Source organism: Lissotriton vulgaris, chromosome 10 (assembly GCF_964263255.1).
Source record: "Lissotriton vulgaris chromosome 10, aLisVul1.2, whole genome shotgun sequence".
Taxonomy (NCBI): Eukaryota; Metazoa; Chordata; class Amphibia; order Caudata; family Salamandridae; genus Lissotriton; species Lissotriton vulgaris.
The window spans coordinates 610,637,150-610,657,920 of NC_141698.1; the positions used below are offsets into that span (position 1 = coordinate 610,637,150).

Sequence of the window (20,771 nt, forward strand, 5' to 3'; positions counted from 1 at the left end):
TCCCCGCATCCCCGCAGACAATACTTATGTGCGGCTTTCCCTATCTTATGAAGGGTGACCCTAGTGTAATAAACATGGTGCAAAATTTTCGATTGTATTAATCGGAGCCTAGATGGTACAGCAACCTCCCGCGGTGAGGAGAGCGCAATCTGCCAATCCGACTCATCGAACTCACCCACCTCCGCAGCCCAGGCCGTCCTTAGCTTCAGAGTGGGGTCAGGCAGGTTATTAACGAGTTTACGATAAACAAAGGAGGTCGCCTTTTTGGGCATATGTTCTGTGGGAAGCCTATCTTCTAATGGGGTAGATTCAGGTAACTCTTCACCAAGTTGGACCAGTGACTTCAGGGCGTGACTAATCTGCAAATATCGGAATCGCTCAGTGTGTGCTAGATCATATTGTTCCACAAGTTGTTCAAAGGAAAGGATGGCACCTCACCTCCAAAGGTCTCCAACCGTGGAGATACCAATCAAGTCCCATGCCTCAAAGCCCTTACTGTTGCATAGACAGCCCAGTCGACGCGATGACCAGAGTGGCGTCATTTGCGTAAGCAGGTCTTTACCTTTAAGGCGAACCGAGGCCAAATACCACAACCTCACCGTATGGGCCGTAGGGTCAAGCAAGGCCGTGGCACTTTTTGTGTCGTAGAGTGCGGCCAGCACACCGCCGCTACTCAGGTCATACCTGTCCGCTTTGTACGCTGGCTCAGTCTGTGGAGCGTGCAGCCACTGGTTTATGATCTTTAACTGGGCCGCCCAGTAATATAGTTGAATATCAGGGAGTGGTATGCCTCCATCAAACCAACCCCTAACTAATTTATGTCGGGAAATGCGCGCTGGTTTTTCCCCCTAAAGGCCACCCGAGACCAGTGCGTTTATAGACGTGAAATACTTAAGAGGCAAAAGAAATGGAGTATTCTCAAGGATATAAAGCAGCCGGGGCAAAGTCATCATTTTAAATAACACGGCTTTTCCCAGAAGGGTCAGTGGCAAGGTGTGCCAATGTTTTACATCACTACAAAAGCGCTCAAGTGGAGGCGCCAAATTATGTCGAAAGAAGGCCTTCTGGTTAGGCGTCACCCAGACCCCCAAATATTTAAAGGGTCCGTCAGTGATCACCAAGTGACAGTCAGCTGGAAGCCGTGGAGGGGGTCCTTTAAGGACAAATAAAACAGACTTGGACCAGTTGATAGTGTACCCCAAGGCCCGCCCAAAGATTTCACAGATGTTAAGGAGCACTATAATCGAGCGTCTGGGCAGGGTCAAATATAGAAGGATATCATCAGCATATAATGATATGCGGTCCTCCCACGTCTCGGTCCAGCTGAGTCCTCTAATCATGGGGTCCCACCGTATCAATGCTGCCAAAGGCTCAAGGATCAGGGCAAAAAGCAGGGGCGACAGAGGGCACCCCTGACACGTGCCTCGACCGAGTTGGAAATCCCCATGGGATATGGCCATTAGCCACTACATGCGCTAGGGGTTTAGTATAAAGTAGCTTCACCCATGCACAGAATTTGGGGCCGAAGCCAAGATGCAGAAGAACAGCAAAAAGATAAGGCCATTCAACCATGTCGAAAGCCATTCGGGCGTCCAGTGAAAGGATGACCACAGGTTCCAAAAGACTAGGTATCTGTGCCATCACCGCGTGGACCCGTCGCAAATTAAGAGCTGTATTTCTGTTCGGCATGAACCCGGATTGGTCCGGGTGGATCAGCGTCTCTAAATGTGGGGTCAGTCGATTGGCTATCATTTTAGGCAATATCTTTGCTTCTGCATTTAATAAGGAGATTGGACGATATGATGTGCACATGTCCGGGTGTTTGCTGGGTTTCGGTATAGCAATTATTGTAGCCGTCCGCTGGTCCCCTGGTAATTCCCCCTTACTCAAGCTATCTAAAAACATCTTCAAAAGGTGCAGGGCCGTTAGGTCAGATACTCGCTTATAAAATTCTAAAGGGATCCCGTTGGGACCCAGAGCTTTACCCGATTGTAAAGAGTGAACCGCAACAAGGACCTCGTCCTTCGTGAACTCAGATTCCGGGATCGAGGCCTAATCCTCCAATAAGGAAGGCATTTTTATATCCTTGATATAGGTTTGCGCTTCTTCTGTAGACATGTGGGAGGTAGGGGTATAGACTTTTTCATAATAGTCACCTAGGTCATCTACGATGTCCGTTGGAGTGGTGACCACCACACCCTCTGGGGTGCGGAGTTGCGCTATCGTCCTCTGGGCCCTTTCCTTCCTATCTAACCAGGCCAGGAGTTTTCCCGCCTTATACCCCACTTCATAAATAGTGTGCTGCGTGTGTTGGAGCCGTTGTCAAACCCGTTCCCGCTGATATTCAGTGAATTCAGTCTGTTTGAGGCGCAGTTGTTGCGCAGCCTCCTCAGTAGGATCGTTCTCGTGTCGTGCCTGTAGCATACAAATTCTATTTAGTCTGGGACATACAAATTCTATTTAGTCTGGGACCCCTTTCTCTGTACTATTTAATACCCAGGTCCCAGTACCTTTGGGTCAACCCTTCAATTGTGACCTTGTGACTGTAGCACGGCCAGGTCAGCTTCGATCGCTTGTAGGTCGGCATTCGCCACCCTACTGTGACCCGTTATCGAGGCTATCGCTTGACCCCTTAGCACTGTTTTATACGCCTCCCACAGAACCCCTGGTGAGCGAACCGAGTCCGTATTTTCTTGGAAGTAGTGCTTTGTAACTATAATCAACTCTTTCCTAATCTGCAAGTTTTGTAAATAGCTGGGGGAAATCGGAAAGATAAGTTTCCGGGCTTTAAGGTAAGAGGTATAGATCATAGAGACAGGGGAGTGATCAGAAACACCTCTTGGGCCTATCAGTGCCTCTGTCAAATGGGGTAGACTGTCAGCGGAAAGGAAAAAATAATCAATGCGGGAAAGACTATTGTGAACCCCTGAGTAAAAAGTGTACCTGTGGTTCCCAGGATGTTTGAACCTCCACCCATCCATACGGTCCAGTGCATCTATAAAACCAGCCAGCCGGGACTTACCCGTCCCTGGCGTCCTGCAGGGGTGGCGGTCCAGCTCATCATTTAGAACTGCGTTAAAATCGCCCCCTATTATGAGCTCTCCCTCAGGCAGCGTCAGTAAGAAAGCACTAAGGGCGGGAAGCGAGACATCATGAAGGGCCGGTGGAACATATACCGTTACCACATTAAATTTCATCCCCTTCCACAGACAGGAGACGGCAGCTAATTGTCCCTGTATGTCCTTCCAGACCTGTTGAACAATTAGAGGGAAGCGTTTGCGTATTAGTATGCCCCCCCCCCCTCTGGAGCCTGTTGAGAACTCTGAGTGCACTACCATTGTGTACCCCCAGTGGTCCATAGCTTTACAGGTCGACCCCACCAGATGCGTCTCCTGAAGAAATACAAGTGCCAGGGCTGTGCGGCGTACATACTGTAGTACCAATCCCCGTTTAATTTTATCCCCCAGCCCGTGCACATTCCAAGTAAGTAAGGTCATAGGAGACACCGGGGTCATCAGCGGGATGCTAACATCTGCCGCAGTGCCCATCAATTCCACGTCGTCCATCATAATCAAGTCATCCCTGTGAACCCATCTCCGCAGCATGTATCTTTGCAGACAGAACTTTGAAATGCAGCCAAAACTCGAACTAAGAACAAAACTCAACAATCCCTCCCCCCCCCCCTTCGCCACTGATGCCACAGTTGGTGCTTTGTCATAGCAAACAGTACTACCACCCCTCCTTTCCCTTGGAATATCCCTCGTACTCCCCTCCGCCCCCTCCCTGCTCCCCTACCTGTGGACCTCAAACTGCCCACCCCCCAACACGGCAGAGTGCCTATACTCCCCCCAACCATGTTAAACGCGCAGAGGTGAAGCGAGCCCCTCACCCCGTGGCAATCTACAATATCAACAATAAAATACAGCCTTCACTCTTGAATACAACCCATAGATAAGTATCATGACATGTCTAAACAAATCGCAATTCTGGCATGTTAAATACCCGAAATCTTCAAACCTGGGCACCTTCATATAGTCACTCTCTCCCTGGTCCCCCCCCCACACTCCCCTGCCTATTACTTGCGAATGTGACCATGAACCGGTCCAGCAATAGGCCGTGAATGTTACTCAGTCCTGCTCGGTCAGGCCACTTGCTTCCATCTCGGCCTCCGTCGCCGGGTGTCAGGCCCTCCACCGTTCCTCCGGTCTACATTGTTGCGGCGGGTGCCATTCGCGTCGCCGACCTTTGTCCATCCCTCCAGCCACTCCCAGGTTGCATCAGGCTAGTCAAAAAAGCATGGTTTACCGTCCCATTCAACTCTTAATTTAGCCGGAAAAAGCATTGCCTATTTGATGTCCCTGCTGCGGAGTTCCTGTTTAACTTGGAAGCTGCATCTCTGTGCCTGGACCCTTGTCGTAAAGTCAGAGAAAAAGGATACCTCGTAGTTGTCAATCTTCAGCGGGGGGCCCGCTCTGGAGGCATGCAAGATATAATCCCTATCCCCGAAATTAAAAACCCTTGCAATCAGAGGTTGCGTTGGAGCCCCAGGCTTGGGTCACCCGTCTGGCACCCTATGAGCTCGTGCAATGGAAAAATAAGCGGAGGGCGCCTTGGACTTTAGATGTTTTTATTTATTATTTATTATTTATATTTTTGTATAGCGCAGGACTCGACCCCCGTAGGGGTATCTCCGCGCTTGTGCTTCTACCAGAATAGCCCAATCAAAATGCTTCATGATCAGTTCCTCCACATAGAGGTACGCAGTAGGCCCTTCTGTTTTTTCTGGAACACCAAGGATTCTTATGTTGTTCCGGCGGGCCCTCCCTTCACAGTCATCCAGTTGTTGCGCCATTCGAGTCTGTTTCTTTTCCATGTCAGACATTTGACGTTGCAGTTTGGAAGTGTCCTCCTGTAGTGCCGCCGTCACCACCTTGAGCTCCCTCACTTTCTCATTCATCTGCTTAAAGTCCGCACGGAGCAGGGAAACTTCCACTGTGACAGAGTCCATGGAGGTACGCATTCCCCCTATGGCCGCCAGGACGTAGTGTAGCACAGGTTCCTTAGCCGGGGTGGACGACGTTTCTGCGCCTTCCTTGTCCGCTCTCGGCGAGTCGCCTTTATCTCCGCTTTTGTTCCACGCAAATTTGGACATTTGTGCCTGAGGGTTACTCCTCGAACCTCTGCCCCCCGTCGCCATTTTTCTCGTCGTCATGGGAGGCAAGCCGGGGATGCGCACAGTGACAATAGCCCTGACTCTCCTGTATCCTCCACTAGTTCTGAAAATCCCCTCGTGGGGCCTGGATTCACCCCCAACAGGCCTCTGGGGAACTCGTCGCCGGGACCGCAGTACCCCGGAGCCAGGCCGTGCCCACCAGCAGCAGCCGATCTCAAAAGCTGCACTAGCGGTATGCGGCAGTGTACACGGGCACCACAGTTCAAGCCGCAAGCCCACATCAATGCCCACTGGCCAACACTCCGTCCCGGGTGCAGCAAGACTGGGGGACGCCTCCAGGCAGTGCCGCGGTGGAGATATGAGGCCGGGAGTTCCTCGTCTTGTTCAGGCCTTTTCTGGGGGGGGGGGGGGGGGGGGGGGGTAGAGATATTAGCTGCCCCTCAGCCGAGCCACCGGGGCCCGACGGCGCCACAGCATGTAGGGGTGCAGTACGGCCTGGCCCCCACCTCCAACAAAGATGCAGTCTAAAGATCAGCCTCAGTGAGTAGCCGTGGGCCCTGGAGAGGCGGGTGCACCACCATTTGCAGAGTGCACCTCGTCAGCGCCCCGGTGAACACGTAGGCTGTCTGTGGCTCCGCAGGAGTCGTGGGGGGCCCACGTAATATGGCTGCCACCAGTCAGCGCCGCTCCAGGCCCTTTATTATTGCGCCTTCCGCCAGCAGGGTCAGGACTTTGCCAGCTCCACAATGTCAGGAGCCGGCCGCTGCTAGGCCCCGATGCCGGGGCCTCGATTACTGCCCCGCCCCCGGGCTGACACCTCCACTCACCCCAGATTCGGAAACTGGAGGAGGCCAGCCCCCGCTGTCCTCCGTCGCTTCACCTCCGCGCCCAGGGGTCCGGGCTGCGAGGAGCGATCAACTGAGGGGGGGAAGAGGGGTTCCGTAGGGAGCAGTCCGCGTCTCCGCTCCGGTCAACACTCCGGAGCCGCCATCTTGCACACGGCTCCTAGACCGTCCGGGTGTGCGCTCACTGCTTTCAGGGGGTAGCAGCCCCGCAAGCAACGCACCAGAGCCACCTGGTGCCCGGTATCGTAATCGAGCACTCTGGCTCTAATTTATCTGGGTCCGCAGGCTGTACAAGGATATAAGGCCACGGGACGGGCAGAGCTCACTAAAGCTGCGGCTATTACTCTCGGCCGCTAGCCACGCCCCTCGAGTTCTGGGATAGTGACTTTTTTTAAATTGAAAACACCACACAATTTGGATATTTCGATTAAAGACTCTGAAATCAAAGACAGAACCTTACATTTAAAGCAATTTGAATATCAAAATTAAAAATACAAAAAATCAAGTCATTGTACAATTTGATGAATGCTACAGATTTTATAATTGTTTAATATCCTGATTTTATGAGTGTGTAATAGTTTTCATGAACTGCACAAATAAACTATAATTGAGGTGAACATTGTGGCATGTTACACATTCAACAGCGACCCCCTGGGCATTTGATTCACAAACCTGGAAGGAGGAATGACTATTGAGTGACTGATAGGTTTCTGAAAATTACAACGTGTCCCCAATATCCACCTAATATAGTTAAAGAAACTCACCAAGACCTTGTTGTCACTCCTAGGGGCACATTGAGTGTACATGCACATTTTTAAAGCTGATAAACAAGAATCCCTATTTGAACAGCTACGTTCAGCCACATTTTTTTCATCTGCTCATCTGCAGATTGATTTGAGATCACACCCAAAGTTTCCTGTACAGGTCAATGGAAAAATTGGCACTGAACAGGATGGACCAAATTCACAAAGTTAAATGCGCACTTAAAATGAAATTAGGTGCAAAACTGAAAGCATTTACAAAGACAATCTCATAATCTGATTTATAGTTCAAGATTGGAAGAACTTTATCCTCACAAGATGAATTTGCAAATCAGTAAATTCTGCCCTAAATGGAATTTGCTGCATTCACAAATTTTAGGGTGAAGTCGATTTGTTAGCGATCCAGGTGGTCTACCAGAACACAAAAAAACTTGTACATTTTTTAGCAAAGACATCCCTTTGCAAATAGATTCCTCGTGTGGGTAAGTTTGCAAAGGTACTTGTCAATTACGAGTGGAAGTAGTAAGAAAACATCTAAACATTACTGTGGGTCTAGGGAAAGGAGCTTCTTCATCAGGAAAATATGTTGCACATAGGGAAACAAAAATACATTTGGATGTTCTAATGCCCATTTGTTTCAAATTGATGCATGCAGCATTTTAGACCTGATAGAAATTCTGCATGCATAAACTTTACAGATGCAAGTACTCTTACAACACTACAATCGTAGTAGTTTTCAAGTGCAAAAGTTGTACTCCCTTAGGAATAAAGGTTACAAGGATAATCATCGGACTTTTCCATCTTGCCCTTTTTTACTCGTGTCCAATGATGGTAAATGTTTACAAGCTATAGAAGGCATGAATGAACAAACACAATTTTGCTGTGAATCACTTTAAAGTTATCTATTGAGAAAATCCTTGTTGATGTGGGATGGAAGGCAGAACTCAGCGTGGGTAGTTTGTGAGGGAGAGGCAGAACTAAGAGCGGAGAATGGTGGTTGGGATGGCAACTGGAGTTTTTGACTAAGTGCTGTCAAATGGAAGCAAGCAGAGAGGCATATCTGACCAGACAAATTTATTTAACAATATGAAATTGTCCCGGCATTAATAATTTAATTTTATATGGCCCACTGCAATGAGCGGTCCAAAATTAGAAAATGTAAATTAACTAACTTGGAAACAGAACTTTAATTGCATAGGGACAGTACATTCAAAAACATAATAATATAGAATGCACTTTTAGAAAGTTCAATGTTCTTTGCCCGTGATTATGTGAATACATTACAGCAAGAACAAAGAAAAATTTAATTTTTAAAGTATACCAAAACCATAATTCTTAAATGCCGAGAGCAAAATTTACCTTTTGGTTTCATCGAGTTCTTCAAACACTTCACCGCCCACAATTTCATTGTCTGGGTTGAGACAGATCTGAACCATATTGTAAATGGCACGTTCCCCCCAGTCACTGTCTTTTCGTGCCTTGTTAAAAAACTTTAGAGCCTCGTTGGGTTCACCCTTGAACCTGTGGAAGAAATAAAAGAAAGAGTAGCAAGAAATAAAAAGAAACAAGCATTTACAATGCAATGGTTTCGGCATTATTAAAGGTAGTGCTATTGGCATTGCTCATGACATTTAAAAAAATGTAAATCATAAATAAATGGCATTGTCATTTACATGGCCAATAGCTTAATTGTTAAATAAATGGCATTGTCATTTACAATGCCAACAGCTTAATCACTCGCAAATGCATGACCTATTGCATTTACACCCACACAGAGCCACACACAAAAAGCCAACCACACACACATACAGAGCCACCCACACAGAGTCACCTACATAGAGTCATTCACATAGAGCCTCCTACACAGAGCCACCCTCACACAGACAGAGCCACCCACACATAGAGCCACCTACAAAACAAGTGTGCACAAAAGTGAATGCAGGGACGGATGTCCACAAGGGACAGTAGACCTTATGTCAATGTTCACTTTCCCATGTTCCAGCATGTCAGCCCGTGTCCCTTGGATTGACAGGAGTCACAATGCTGTAATAAATGGCACAATATGGCAGGGACGTCGGAGGGACCATGCAGGCTTCCACGTTACTGGTGACTTTGTCACATGTACATGCTTCCTCAGGGCTGTTCACACCTAGCGTGCTCGAGACTCTAATTTTCTTGAAAATCAGCTACTATTTTAATGAAGATTTTCCAAAAATAGAGCCAGTTCAGTCACATCAACGTGGGGGCTGTTTCACTGTCTGGGGCCATTCTCACTGTTGGAACAGCAATAGATGTCTCCACCAACTGAAAGTCCCTAATTCTGGGACACACTTAACAGGGCAGTCACATCATAAAACATGGGACATGGAATCAGTCTGTATGTCTGCACATTCTCTATTTGCCCTAACTCTTATTTAAATAGTTAATGTTAAAATTGGCCTTCATCTTAACTATCTGGATTTGCTGGTCCTGCTTAACTCGGAATAGTCTCTGTAAAACAACATAGCTTGTGCAACAGACCTTTCATTAAGCAGATTGATCTGAGACACTCTTATCATGGAAGGCGAACCACTGTGTTGAAATTCATGCTATTCAAGATAATATTGTCTTGGGAATGTTTAACATGCATCTTGATGTCACAATCCTACAAGAACGGCGGAGACCTTCGCAAACACCCGCCTGCTTTTCTTACAGCTTATTTCACGTATTTTATGTTTGGTACTTATGTTCCTTGTCTTCTTACCTTTTGTGCCACATTTTTCAATAAAAACTATTTGATAAAAGAACAACAACAAAAACATACCCTTATTGAGTTTTAAATGTGCCCATCGGAGGTGAATCAAGAATATAGCTCCCAGAATTAACCCATTTGTGTGTGTGATTTTTTTTTGTTTGTTATAAAATCTTAAACTTTCAACAAGGTCTCCTCCTGTCACCAAGTAATCACCTTCGACCAGTCACCACAGACTTGCTTACGGCCAGCTACAGAAGCCTGCAGAGGTCACTTCTCTCCACCTCAGCAAGGGCAGTGATTCAGACTGTGGACTCTGAAGTCACGATTCATTGTTATCAGGTATGTTACATCCATACCTGTCAATCAAATGGCTCTCGCGTGAGGGTGATCCCATTAAAGTCAATGGAAAAAAGATGCTGCAGGTTCGCAAAGGTGACCTAATGAAATTCTGCTTTCTAGGAGGTTGTGGGTTACAGAAAAGAGCATGACACCTGCCCTATGAGGACGAGATTACAGACATATTAGTCTAATTTTAACATAAACAAAACAATGCTACACACACAGTGCATAAACAAGTCATGCGAAAGTCAGGATTTAAACAGTTGTCATGACGATTATATTTTGCCAGTGGGCTACCTCACAAATGCACGTCCAAAACGTGGGAAGAAAACACGTCTTTAAAACTTTCACTCCAGACACCCGCGCGCGTTAACTTTAAGAACTATCTGAACCCTGGGCGAGCATGGCAGCTGTGGGCGCAGTTCTATCTTTTGTATTTTTAATTTACATTTAGGCAGAAGACCTAGGCATTAAACAATATCCCTGTTAAAGCCCCCCCCCAAACTGACCTCCTGCCTACTCCTTACCTGTAATGGCACACCCGCCCGCGGAGCAGTAAACCCTACCCAACGGTATCTGGCGAACGAACGGAAAGTCGGACTTTGTTTTGGTGCCTTCTGCTTTGTTCACATGACTTTCCTCATTACCATCAAGCCCCGTCCACTGTAGTCAGCATTTCTTTAGGACCGCAATTTAAAGGGTCCGCGCTAGCGATCGTGGCGACCAGGGAGGAGGTGCGTGAGGTCCGAGTGCTGCATCAAAGAGAGAAGAGATTTACTACCTACCCACCCTTAGGTCACCCAGAAAATAAGTAATATGGTGGCAGCAGCAGCAGATAAGCCCCGTCCTTTTCAGACTGGGGGGCATGTTTTTTGCTGAGTGATGGATGACGTCACGGTGAGAAAGAACGCAAAAACACGCCCCCGAATCTGGAAAAGACAGGGCTTGAACCGAGTGACGCCCCTCTCCTCCAATGGCTGGCCTCCGTTTAGTAAGCCAGCCAATGGAGAAGAGGGGGGGGGTTCAAGCCCCCTAACTAAGAAACATAAAATCTCGGAGCTCTGCCCACTGCTTACGCAGGGCGACGCAGTCCTCGACCTAAAAAGGAGAAAATAATATGAAAGGAGTCTACAGAGATATGGCTACAGATATATAGTGTAAAATAGGAAGGGGCACGTTTGTTCTGAAGTTTGAACTTCAACACCTGATTTTTCAATTACAATGTATTTTTATCAAACTCATGCCTGTACTGACTTGAACCCGTTGTAGCCCACTGATACCAGCAGCCTAATTATGGATGTGCCCTAGGGGTGCAAAAGGCATTTGCGCCTACTTATAGTACACTCCGGGCACTTTTAAATTATAGCATAAACTTGTATGGCCCCTTCAGTAATATGGATGGAGAGGTCGAGCGTCATGCATCTCTGCAATGTCAAAGGTTACTCATTTGCATGGGTTGCAGTGTGAGAAAGTCATCCTTTTTGCCCTGTTCACCTCCATGTTTTTGCTTGGTACCCATGGTAACTGACTCCGACTGCACTCTGGGCTCTGCTTACCAGGCCCAAGGCCAGTGCTGTGATTATAAGGATATGCAAATGAGGTGTAATTATAATTGGTACTGACAGCCTATTTGTAAGTCCCTAGTATACAATAGGGCATGTAGGTTTAGAGGCCCAGTACACCTAATGCACTTAAGTGTGCTTTACTGTGGTGCCTGCTGTCATCTTAAAGGCAGCACTGGCTTTCAGGCTGCCTTTACCTTAAATGTATATGCAAATTCAATTTTGGATTTAAAGGTGCTTCCAAAGTCTCAAACTACCTTATGTTTACATGTCACCACTAATGTCACCCCTAGGTGCCACAAGGGTAGGTTGCCTTGCAAGTATAAGCAGAGACATTACAAAATATGGTTTATAAGCCCTGATGAGGGGAAAAATATCAATTCTCTTTTTCCCCATTGTAGTGAATGGCTCCATAGGCTAACATTGAGATATTTTATTTAAGTATAAATATTGACAGGAGCCACCTAAACATATACATCAAGTATAAATATTGACAGGAGCCACCTAAACATAAACATCAGAGTATCTAGTTAACAGCTAAGACAAATCCAACAACGTGCTACTGTTAGAATTATATTAACTAGGACAGAAAATAAGTTATTAAGCTTTCTTTTTTGTGAGACAAAATCCAGCCTTTCAGCTGCTCTCTGATTGGCCAACCTCTGCCCAGTCTGGCCTGGCTGCTCTAATGAGGTGTGAAAAGCCCTGCTAGAGAGACAATGGGTTTCCTGTGAGCAGAGAAGAACAAGCTGCAGAACAGATGGCAAGGAGGGGGTGAGGTGAGCCAAACTGGTCTTTAATTGGAGAATTACACATTAGAACAGCATAGGCTGACCCCCACATCCTGCTACACAGAGGCCCTTGTAATTAGATTAGAGAGAGGGTTGGAAGGGGAGTGTTTAGTAAAATTAGCCACATCAGTCGGTTAGGTTAGCCTGATCCAGCTCCTCTGGAGAGACGTTCTCCATGTTGGATGTTGAGACAATGATGCTTTCTGTGACAAGAATATGCCACACTTTGGAGGAAGAGGTCATTCACCTGGGTGGCATCCAGCATCCCATTGGTCAAGGGTGCCCCCCCCCTTGATGCCCCGGAAGACTGGATAAATATGGAAGAGCTACATAGCTCTTCAGATCTGCTACCTAAAACTACAAGGAGAAGAAGGACTGTCCTGCTGGAAAGTGTATTCCACCCAAAGGACCGCACTCTGAATGACTGCACCTGCTGCACTATCTGCTACTTCAGCCCCAATGACTTTGCCTAGCTGCAAGAAGGATTAAGTAGTGGAATCCCTGCAAGCTGCAGGTTAACAGGGTCCACCTGCATCATCTCCACTCAGATTCCCCATCCTGGAGTGTGTCCAGTGGATTTTAAGAATTTGGCCAGGTGTTTTGTGGGAATTGTAGTCCAGACATCCCAATGATTATCTAGGAGATTCCAGAACGTGGATTTGTGTTTTGGACACTTTGAACCGTCAATAGGAACTTCAGGAGGAAGTTTGAGAAGCTTGGAGAAGTTTGGAGTAACTTTTGGACAACGCTCCAGAAGGTGATTGACTCGACGTCGAGAGTCAAGCCGGCTGCCTTCCAACACAGCCACTGGAATCAAGCTAGCCTGGCTGATGATGGCTGATTAGCCAGAAACCGGTCCCAGGATGCTTGTTTCCGGTCCAGGGAAGACATGGCTTGGCAGTTTGGGCTGGACTATTCCCATGAGGCACAGCGTCAGACCGATTTGCATATGGCCATGTCTGAACTGGGGTGGTGGAATGAGCTAAAGAATAATGATGGATTAAACCCAGATCAGTTGACTGGGGGTGAGTGTTTGATTTGCTCAAACGCTCCGTCCATCATCGCCTTTGGTATGGCTTTGTTCGCCCTAAGTTGGCAGGGTATGCCCAGACGTGGGTCCCTTGCTCACTTTGCCACTGGATTCAAGCTAGCCTGGCTGATGACGGCTAATTTGCCAGAAACCGGGCCCAGGATGCTTGTTTCCGGTCCAGGGAAGACAAGGCTTGGCAGTTCGGGCTGGACTATTCCCATGAGGCACAGGGTCAGACTGATTTGCATATGGCCATGCCAGAACTGGGGTGGTGGAGTGAGCTAAGAATGATGATGGATTAAACCCAGATAGGTTGACTGGGGGTGAGTGTTTGATTTGCTCAAACGCTCCGTCCATCATCCCCTTTGGTTTCGCTTTGTTCGCCATAAGTTGGCAGGGTATGCCCAGACGTGGGTCCCTTGCTCACTTTGCCACTGGATTCAAGCTAGTCTGGCTGATGACAGCTGATTAGCCAGAAACCGGTCCCAGGGTGCTTGTTCCCGGACCAGGGAAGACATGGCTTGGTAGTTCGGGCTGGACTGTTCCCATGTGACACAGGTTCAGACTGATTTGCATATGGCCATGTCTGAACTGGGGTGGTGGAGTGAGCTAAAGAATGATGATGGATTAAACCCAGATCGGTTGACTGGGGGTGAGAGTTTGATTTGCTAATACGCTCCGTCTATCATCCCCTTTGGTATCGCTTCAAACACAGCCCAGCATGGATTTCAGGTTCATCCCGCTGAAAGCTCCAGAGTTCCAGATTTCCAGAATTGGAACGAGGCCTCACGGAGAAGCAATCCGACGATGTTGCATCGAAACTGGCCTGCAGGAGGAGACCGCTCAAAATCAGGAGAAAAACCTACAGTAAAATGTCTAAATCCGAAAACTAAAAACTTTGACCACGGCATTCCGCTTAGCTCAGTGCTCCATCACGGTCAGCCTCAAACTTTGATTTTGTCCTGATCAAGCACGATCAGATGTACGTAAGATTTTTGTCGTTTGTGTGTCTATTTGTTCCTAAAATTATAATCTATCTTTATAAATTGGAGTTGAATTTTTATTGTGTGTTGTGTCTTACTTATTTCATGTATTACTGTTTTTTAATGTTTTACATACCTGTCTCCTAAGTTACACCTGCCTGCTCATTGCCAGCTACCAAGAGTTGAGGAAGGGATTAATTTATTGAGACCTTGACTGACTCTTTAATTGTGTTTGTGGCCCTATTACTGGTGGTAAGTCACTATTTATCACTACTAATAATCCACTTTCCAAAAGTGCCCCATTTAAATGAGGGAATGTTTTAGTCCTTGGCCACGCTTCATGCTACATATAGAGGCAGGGCCAGCCCTAAATTGGACTGACCCAGACAGTGCCAGAAGCGGAAAGAACATTTGGTGTTTGTTGTAGGGCAGGGATCGTTGTGGTGTGACGGCAGGTGGTATGAAGAAAATGGGAGGAGGGCAGGGGGTAGATGGGGTGCTAGCAATTAAGCTGAGACACATTAAGGGCTGATTCCAAAGTCTTTAACAGGATCTGATTGAGGCAAAGTGGGATGGACAAGCTGCTGTTTGCATGACATTTAGTCAGGCAGCTCCCAGCTGCGCCCCTCGGAATATATTGCGCCACGGACCTGGGCCCAGCTCGCCCATGCACAAGGCCGGCCCTGGACAGAGGTGGGGCAAAGATGGCTGTCAGAGGTTGCATTTTGCTACCTAAGAAGCAGTGCACAGTCAATGAGCTTCCTGGGGGGGGGGGGACTTTCTAGGGAAGCACAGGCATTCCACAGTCTTCTAATCATTCCCCCAAAGGAGGGTGCACTCACATACTGCACTAGTCTGCAGAGGAATCCATTATCCATCTCTAAACCAGACCAGGTCTGCTCTCTGTGAGGAATGGAGCCTCTGCTTCAAACAAGGGTGACATCTATCACTGCTGTGCTTTTGCCAGGGCAGGAACAAACCTGGTGGTTAGCACCTATGCTGGGAAGAGTCCAAATGTGTTTCCTATAATCAGATGCATGCTCAGATGCTACACAAGGTGCATCAGACACACATATTTTCCACATGCCTAATTAGTGTGCTGTGAATGCTAACTTTGATTGACTAATACACCCCTTAACCAGTACTAGTCAGTTCCTCATCCCCCACTGGGTTTGTTGCCAGCCTGACTAGTGAGACAAAGTGGCAGCAGGTCTAGGTGTGAGGTCCATCTACCAGTGACAATTTAGGCATCCTTTGAAGCTTACGAAAGGGCTGGGCACAGTCCACAGGCCATCCCGTCAAGGAAGGAGTCCCCTTCCCTGCTCCTAGGGCCTTTTTTCCACTGTCTAGAAGCAATGCACCTTTCACCACTGGGGTCAGGTGACAGTTGGACACTGGGAGGAAAGCCTTTTGACTTAGGCAGGAAAATGACAACATCCTGTCAAATGGCTCTTTTTGTATGGTCACCCCCAAGTTTTTCAACTGATACGGCTGGTTTTTCGACTCTGAAAGTGCAATGAGGCCTGCTAACCAAACCTCAGTGCCAGTGCCCTGACCCTTAAGTGTATGTTGAATTGGCTATACTCAATTGGAAATGGCTAACTTGCCTGTAAGTCCCTAGAAAATGGTACCTAAGTACCCAGGGCATGTAATTTAAAGGCGTACCCCAGGGCTTACAGCACTGATTGTGCCACCCTGGAAATCTCTCAGGTAAAGCAAGTTCCCCAGTCCGCCACTGTAGACTGGCAAAACAGTCATGCACGGCTAGCCTGACTTTTGCCGTTGTGAGCAATTGCAAAGCCACCACTTCCCCTGGACATGTGTGTACATTGACCTTCTGGAAGGGCTACCGAGCCTTTGAGGCAGGGCGCAACATATGTCACAGGCAGGACTTTACCTGCCCTAGTAGTAAAACATGCAAAACCCCAGTTTTACTGGGGAAAGACGTGGTCGCCCAATTGGCGAGTACAGGGTTACAAGCTGACCCCTAATCTATTCTAACTCCTGAATGGTGAGACCAAAGTGGGCACTCCAAGGTAGCAAACAACTTGTTACATTAAGCTAAACTAGTATCTCAGGTTGAAATTAATGTAACTTATCGCAGTGAGCAACTTTAGCAAAGCTGCCACTTTGTCTCCTGTGCCTTCCTGAGCACATGGAACCTGCTTCATGAGACAGCTTTCTGCCCTTGAGGAGAGATGTGTCATCGACTCTCGGGGAGGAGAGCAATGAGGGATGTCAGGCCAGGGAGGTGTCACCTCCCTACTGCAGGAAGTCACTTACGTGTTAGTCCCAAAAGGCAGGCTTCAAAGGTGAAGCCGCTTTTAAGAGCAGATGTGGGATACCATGGTAAGGGCTGCCCCATTGTTGAGGTAGACAGGCTGGCAAGGGGAGCAGAGAGTGGAAACCTGTTGCAAAACAGGTTTACCCAGGGGAGTGTAGCCCTGAGGTAGCCACACCCAAGGGGTGGGATATTGAGGTCTGGGCGCCCAGCAAGGGGTCTCACCATCTTAGGAGCTGGCTGAATGGTGCATCCTGGAATAGCCCAATGCCACACTCCACAGGAATTGGCCACCAGGTGGGAGGGAAACTTGTAGCCCATTGCCTACCAACTACATCCTGACCTGACAGCATTTTCTGAGCATAAAGAAGGCACCCCTGACACCCAGACCTCAGATCTCAAACGACGTTGAAGAGGACCGAAGGAGGACTGCCCAGCTGCACCGAGGGACCACCGAAGGGAAGCTACACAGACAAGGACTGCACCCGCTGCACCAAGTGACTCATGAAGAGAGGGGCTGTGCCTGCTGTGTCCAGCTCAAGAAGAATACTGTGAACTGCACTGTTTCCCTCGAGATCAGTGTCCCTACCGGGCACTCTTGGAAATCTTTCCTTAATTTATTCAAAGAAAGTTAGTGAAATTGTCTTTTGAGGTTGATATCATTCTTTTATTTATTATTTGTGTTGTAAATTCATCACATTATTCATTTCATAATGTTCAGGCAAATGGCCCAGTGGCCCAATGCATTTCGGGCATAGCCCTTCCTCAGGGGCCGTGTAAATTTCTGAAAGGAACCAAGTACAATGTCTAATCAAACATTCATTCAAAATACATGTTGTACACGCGTTAACTCTGTATCATGCGTTTGTAATCATGCATAAAGGTAAGTATAGGAGATTCCAAGGTGATTCATCAAGTGTAACGCGTGTTTACATCGTGCATGTCAAACGGTAATGGTGACTGAGAGACGTGATGTGAAACAGTAATGAAATTGGTGAAATCAAAGTGCCATCAATGTGTCATGCGGTGGAAATAAAAACGTAATAGTTTAATGTCAATACTGTTCATGAACTTGTGCGCCCAATTTAATCATGAAATACAGGCTACGTTTGCTGTTTAACCGTTCTAACCTGATTCAAAAATGTGAATCTTGTTCTTTCCTGCAGGTTACAACGAGGCTGTAAAGACAGTTGAAACTGAATTAAATAAACAAGTCAGGGTGGTGACGAATTCGCTGTGGTGTCCCGAAGGACACGTGTTATCTGGTTTAAAAGAAATTCTTGGGCTTACCGGAAAGTAAAAGAACTATTCTTGTTCCGCGCTCGTAAATTCAAAAGGTTCAGGGTTCTGACGGTATTCGTGCGTTTGTGTGCCGTGCTCTAATAGGATATGAACCGTCATGTGATGCGGGTAATGTTTACCGTGCTCTGATTGGCTGAATCGTCATCGTGTATGTTCGCGTAAGTGATAGAACGAACCGGTGTACACCTTTAAAACTGTGTGAATCCGAATAATGATCGGCTTAAAATAATAATCTTGCTTAGAAAAGAATATTTCTGGATACCTCCAGTTTGCAGTGGATGTCGCAACTGTGATTGGCAGCACGGCCGATCACGTGTTTACTCGGTTTTGAAAACTTTACCAAAGCTGAAAAGCAAACAAAATGACATGTGTACATAACAAAGGGTGGCATTCTGCGTGTCTACCTGGTAAGTGTGAACACGTTACATTTCTTACATTCCTGATGATTACAAAGGAATAACTGAATATAAATAAAAAGTGACGTTAGAAAAAATATGACATGGTGAACATATTGAACATATTCTAAAGCTTATTTACAAATGGCAACTGAATTCCAGCCGTTCATTTAATCCTCTTGGCGCGGTCGATGAAAGTCTATGTATCCAATAAAGTTCTCTTCTCAAAAGATGTTGATCATTGTCTCTTCCTGGCAATATGGGTATCATTTCAAGTATGCAATATTTTAACTGGCTAGGGTTGTGTTGATGTTCATTGTAATGTACTAGTGGATTTCAATCTGATATTGCTTCTGTGTTCCGTTAAGCGGATTTTGATTTTTCTTGATGTTTTTCCCACGTATGGAAGACCGCACGGGCATTTTAACATGTAGATCAAATTTGTACTGTCACAGGTGCCATTGACTTTTAATTTGATTTTAGTTCCTCTTGATGGATGATCGATTTCATTTCCTTTGATAATTGAATTACAATTTACACAGTTGTGACATGGTACCGTGCCATTGTAGCTTTTGAGAGGTAAGGTAGATTTTGATTTCAACAATTCTTTAAGATTTCTAGTTCTTTCGTACGCAAACCGTGGATTAAGAGTGAATACTGATCTCCTTTCTTCCCTTATGCATGTTGGTGTTAATAGTTGTTGTCTGTTCATAGTTTCTATTCTGTCCACAGCGTGTTTCAACGTGGTTTCTGGATATCCTCGATCCTTAAATCTTTTGATCATATTTTCTTTCTGTTGTTCATACATTTCTTGAGAGGAGGCGATTCTTTTGATTCGGATTAATTGAGAGTATGAAAGGTGATTTTTCAACGATGGTTGGTGAAAACTCTGATGGTGTAATAGATTGTTCCTGTCTGTGGATTTTTGAAATACTGTTGTGTGTAACTTGTCGTTTTCTTTCATGACTAACACATTCAAGAAAGGTAATTGACTTTCGTTGATGTTGTATGTAAATTGAATGCGTTCATTGATGTTGTTCAAATCCTGAATGGCTGACAGTAATTGAGCGGTGGATCCATTCCAAAGAATGAAGATATCGTCGATGAACACCCACCCATATAGACATGGACTATATTCATTTACCAGGTGTGCGTCTCCTACAAGCCGCTTTTGGATTAATAATCAGCTCAGGAAGAAGTCATCTCCACAGCCCAATCAAACTAAGAGAACCAAAAGGGCCAACTGAATGGAACATCAACCTAGACGCCCTCATCACCTTCATGGACCGAGGAATCCCTGCAGCAAGACCCTTGTCAATCCAGTTGATCGTGTTGCATCCATATCATCCCGGGAGCATCTTTAGCATCCTTCATCCCTTTCATCAGGACAACTCAATAGGAAGCCATTGCAAAGCAGATAATGTGCCTGGAACTGTTTACGGACTGCTTCATCTGGGAAGGTAATTGCTCTTGAAAACTTTGTCGGTCCCCCTGACTAGCTCCCTGCTGGAGTTGGTTGCCTCATGTACATCTAACTGACCCCATTGACAGAAAAATTTTCTAAGTGCCTAATTCGTTGACTTTGCCATAGGTTTGTTTGCGGTTGAGTGAAATTGCTTTAATGTGTTATTGATTTAAACTTGATATCTCTGGAACCCTACGGTGGATCTTTTTTGTTCTAGTGTCTACGTTCTTACAAAAATGCAGTCTATTTTTATAAATTGGCGTTGGGTTTCATGCATGTTTTGTCTATTTCTTCTGCTCTGTGCTACAGCTAACTAGGATTGAGCTGAGGGCTTGACAGATGAAAACCAAGGGTTACAAAAGGGTTGGTAAATGTAATACACAGTGAGGTTACAATACCATACCATATAATACACCCCTTTTCCTCACAGCACTTAATAAAGGAAATTGTGTAAAACAGTGTTAACCAATGGGAGAGCCTGCCTTGCCACTGTGAAAAACGACTTTGTAGGTTATTCACTGCCAATCTAAAATTAATACATGTCCTGCTTTTTAATAATATGCACCTTGCATCATGGTCATTAAAGGTTTACCTTAAGGGTAACTTATACATATTAAAAATTAAGGTTTAAACCTGGCAAAGGATTGCTTTTGCTAGGTCGAAATGGCAGTTTAAACCTGCCCACCCAGGCTGCATTTCATTTACAGGCCCTAGTTACATGAAGTACCATATACTTGGGACGTATAAGGAAATTAAGTGTGCTCATTAGGTTTAAGCCAATGTTAATATGTGTGAAGGGAGAGTAAAAGCAAGTAAAAGCACTTTACCACTGGTTGGAAGAGGTAAACTGCATATAGTTCTATGCACAATAAACCAATCGAAATAAAAAATCAGGGTTGACCTTGCTGGAAGGGCACATTTCCAAAAAAGAACATTTTCCTTCCTACAGCGCTTTTTGCTATTTGAGGTCTTTTGGGATATCTTTTAGGAAATCAGTCCCTCCCAGTGTACTTATGGGAAGGAGAATCAGAATCCATCAGCAGATACCTTGGAGACCTTGGTCACACAACGTTTGGCCTATTGCTTGTTGATGGCCTTCAGGTGCCTCCA

At 46.2% G+C, this 20,771-nt stretch overlaps 1 protein-coding gene across 1 annotated transcript in view; it reads right to left on the reverse strand.

Annotated features, from left to right (window-relative positions):
• TTC21A (tetratricopeptide repeat domain 21A) overlaps positions 1–20,771 on the reverse strand; it is a 427,059-nt gene that overhangs the window by 127,419 nt on the left and 278,869 nt on the right. Inside the window, exon 24 of the mRNA XM_086941450.1 lies at positions 8,139–8,300. Coding sequence (XP_086797576.1) covers positions 8,139–8,300 — 162 coding nt within the window. The remainder of the gene's footprint in view (positions 1–8,138; positions 8,301–20,771) is intronic.